We start from the raw sequence: 1,967 nt of genomic DNA on the forward strand, positions 1-1,967 counted from the left end.
ATTTAAAAGCACTAACTGAGGTCTTTAAATGTTATTGATCAACATTATCATTCACAGTTGAGGGTGAAAGCTGTCACACATTTTGTTCATGTGTGTGTCACTTATCTACAAGGTCACATGTGTCAAAGTGAAGGCCCGAGGGCCAAATGTGGCCTGCGGATGACTCCCTTTTGGCCTGCCAAGGGCGCTAAGTGACAGCATTCTGCACACAGTAAATACTGTCTTGACTCTGAAGAATGTTCCGTGCATCAACTGGGTATATTAACGCTTTAGAATTAGCTTGTGCTAATTTTTCAGTGTGTTAGNGGACCTAAATATTTGAGTTAGTGCTTTAGGGTTAGTGCAACTAATATTTAGATTATTGCTGCCCACCTCTGAATATAACCAACATCAGAGAACAGTTCTTGCTCCTATGTTACAGCATTTTGTTAAATAGACATTCTGTCATGGCTTTTGATTTTRGTTTGCTAACGCCAAGAGTAGCAGTGGGCCCCCATTCGGCTACATCGGAAACTTTTGCTTGATTTATCTTCTGTGGACTTACGAGGAAATTTAAGATTAAACCGAGACCGGCTCCTCAAGTGTCCAGTCTGTTGTACTGTCCCCCTACGTCGGTACACACACTCTCCATCTTGCAGGACCTGCTGCTGATAGTTGAGCCGGTGGTTCTGGTGCTGCGCGTCTCTGAGCCGCTCTCTCCTCTCGCCAGTCTCGTGCACCGGAACAGCGCGGCGACCTGCTTCTGACACTGAGACGAGCCGTAGTAATAGAGGAGAGGATCCAGGCAGCAGCTCAGGCTGCACACACACATGGAGAGCAGGTAGGCCCGGTAGGAGCCGTCGCCGGAGGTGTGTGTCGCCTGAACGTAGTGAACCATCAGGAGGACGTTTGTGGGAGTGAAGCAGACCACAAACACGAGCAGCACCACCACGGCCATCACGATGGCCCGAGTCTTCCTGGAGCGGTTCTCCACGTTGGCYGCAGCCAGAGCTCGGACGATGCGTACGTAACAGACGACGGTGAAGACGAGAGGGACGAAGAAGAAGACGGAGGAGTAGACGGGAAAGAAGTAGACGTAGTAAGAGTGCAGAGTTTCCACATCCTGCACATCGTGGCAGGTGGTGATTCCCAGGTTTGACAAATGGACTGTCTGTTCTGAGGTCAGGAGGGGGACGACTCCRCCCAGGGACAGGAGCCACATGGCAGCACAGACTGCTGAGGCCGTCTGAGGGCTGCGCCACGTCAGGGACTTCATGGGGTAAACCACGGCCAGGAAACGGTCCACGCCGATGCACGTCACCAGCAGCGCGGAGCAGTACATGTTGCAGTGGAACGCCGCAGTGACAACCCTGCACAGGAAGGAGCCGTAGGTCCAGTCGCTGCCTTGGTAATGGTAGGCGATTCTGAAAGGAAGGAGCAGGCCGAACAGGAGGTCAGCACAGGCCAAGTTCAGCATGTAGATCACTGCCGGCTTCTTGGGACGGATGTGATGCGCAAACAGCACCGTGGCAACAAGGTTCAGGGGCACGCCGACGATGAAGACCAGCGTGTAAAYGCTTGGGATGAAGGTGGTTGCCAGGCCACCCTGGAGAAATTCTTTGGTCTCCTCCGAGACAAAGTAGAGACGGCGTTGGCTGCKGTGGCCCTGTCGTTTCGACGGCCCGTGCTCCGCCTCCATGCCGGAACCTCCATCAGCGATCTGGTCCAAAACAGAGAAGTCGATGTATTCTGCAGGCTCTTCAGGAACCATGACGAAGTGACCGGAGAAAGTCCGAGGGATCAGCATGGAGCCTTTACAGAGGCAGAAACAGAGCAAAAACCACCATTAACACGTAGTCCAACAGATTACACTGGATGGATTTCAATTCAATTCTCCAAAACTATTTCTTAAATGTTCAATAAATCTTAGACAGTTTAGATTTTTTCAATTCAATTCAATTCAATCATTTCATTAAAACAAAACAAAA

At 50.8% G+C, this 1,967-nt stretch overlaps 1 protein-coding gene across 1 annotated transcript; it reads right to left on the bottom strand.

Annotated features, from left to right (window-relative positions):
* Positions 1-302: 302 nt before the first annotated feature.
* On the bottom strand, positions 303-1,899 carry f2r (coagulation factor II (thrombin) receptor). The gene has a single exon (XM_014008310.1). It carries the CDS (start codon positions 1,784-1,786, stop codon positions 578-580), a length of 1,209 nt encoding a protein of 402 aa, XP_013863764.1. The 5' UTR covers positions 1,787-1,899; the 3' UTR covers positions 303-577.
* Positions 1,900-1,967: the final 68 nt, after the last annotated feature.

Source organism: Austrofundulus limnaeus, unplaced genomic scaffold (genome assembly GCF_001266775.1).
Source record: "Austrofundulus limnaeus strain Quisiro unplaced genomic scaffold, Austrofundulus_limnaeus-1.0 Scaffold49, whole genome shotgun sequence".
In the NCBI taxonomy this organism is placed as follows: Eukaryota; Metazoa; Chordata; class Actinopteri; order Cyprinodontiformes; family Rivulidae; genus Austrofundulus; species Austrofundulus limnaeus.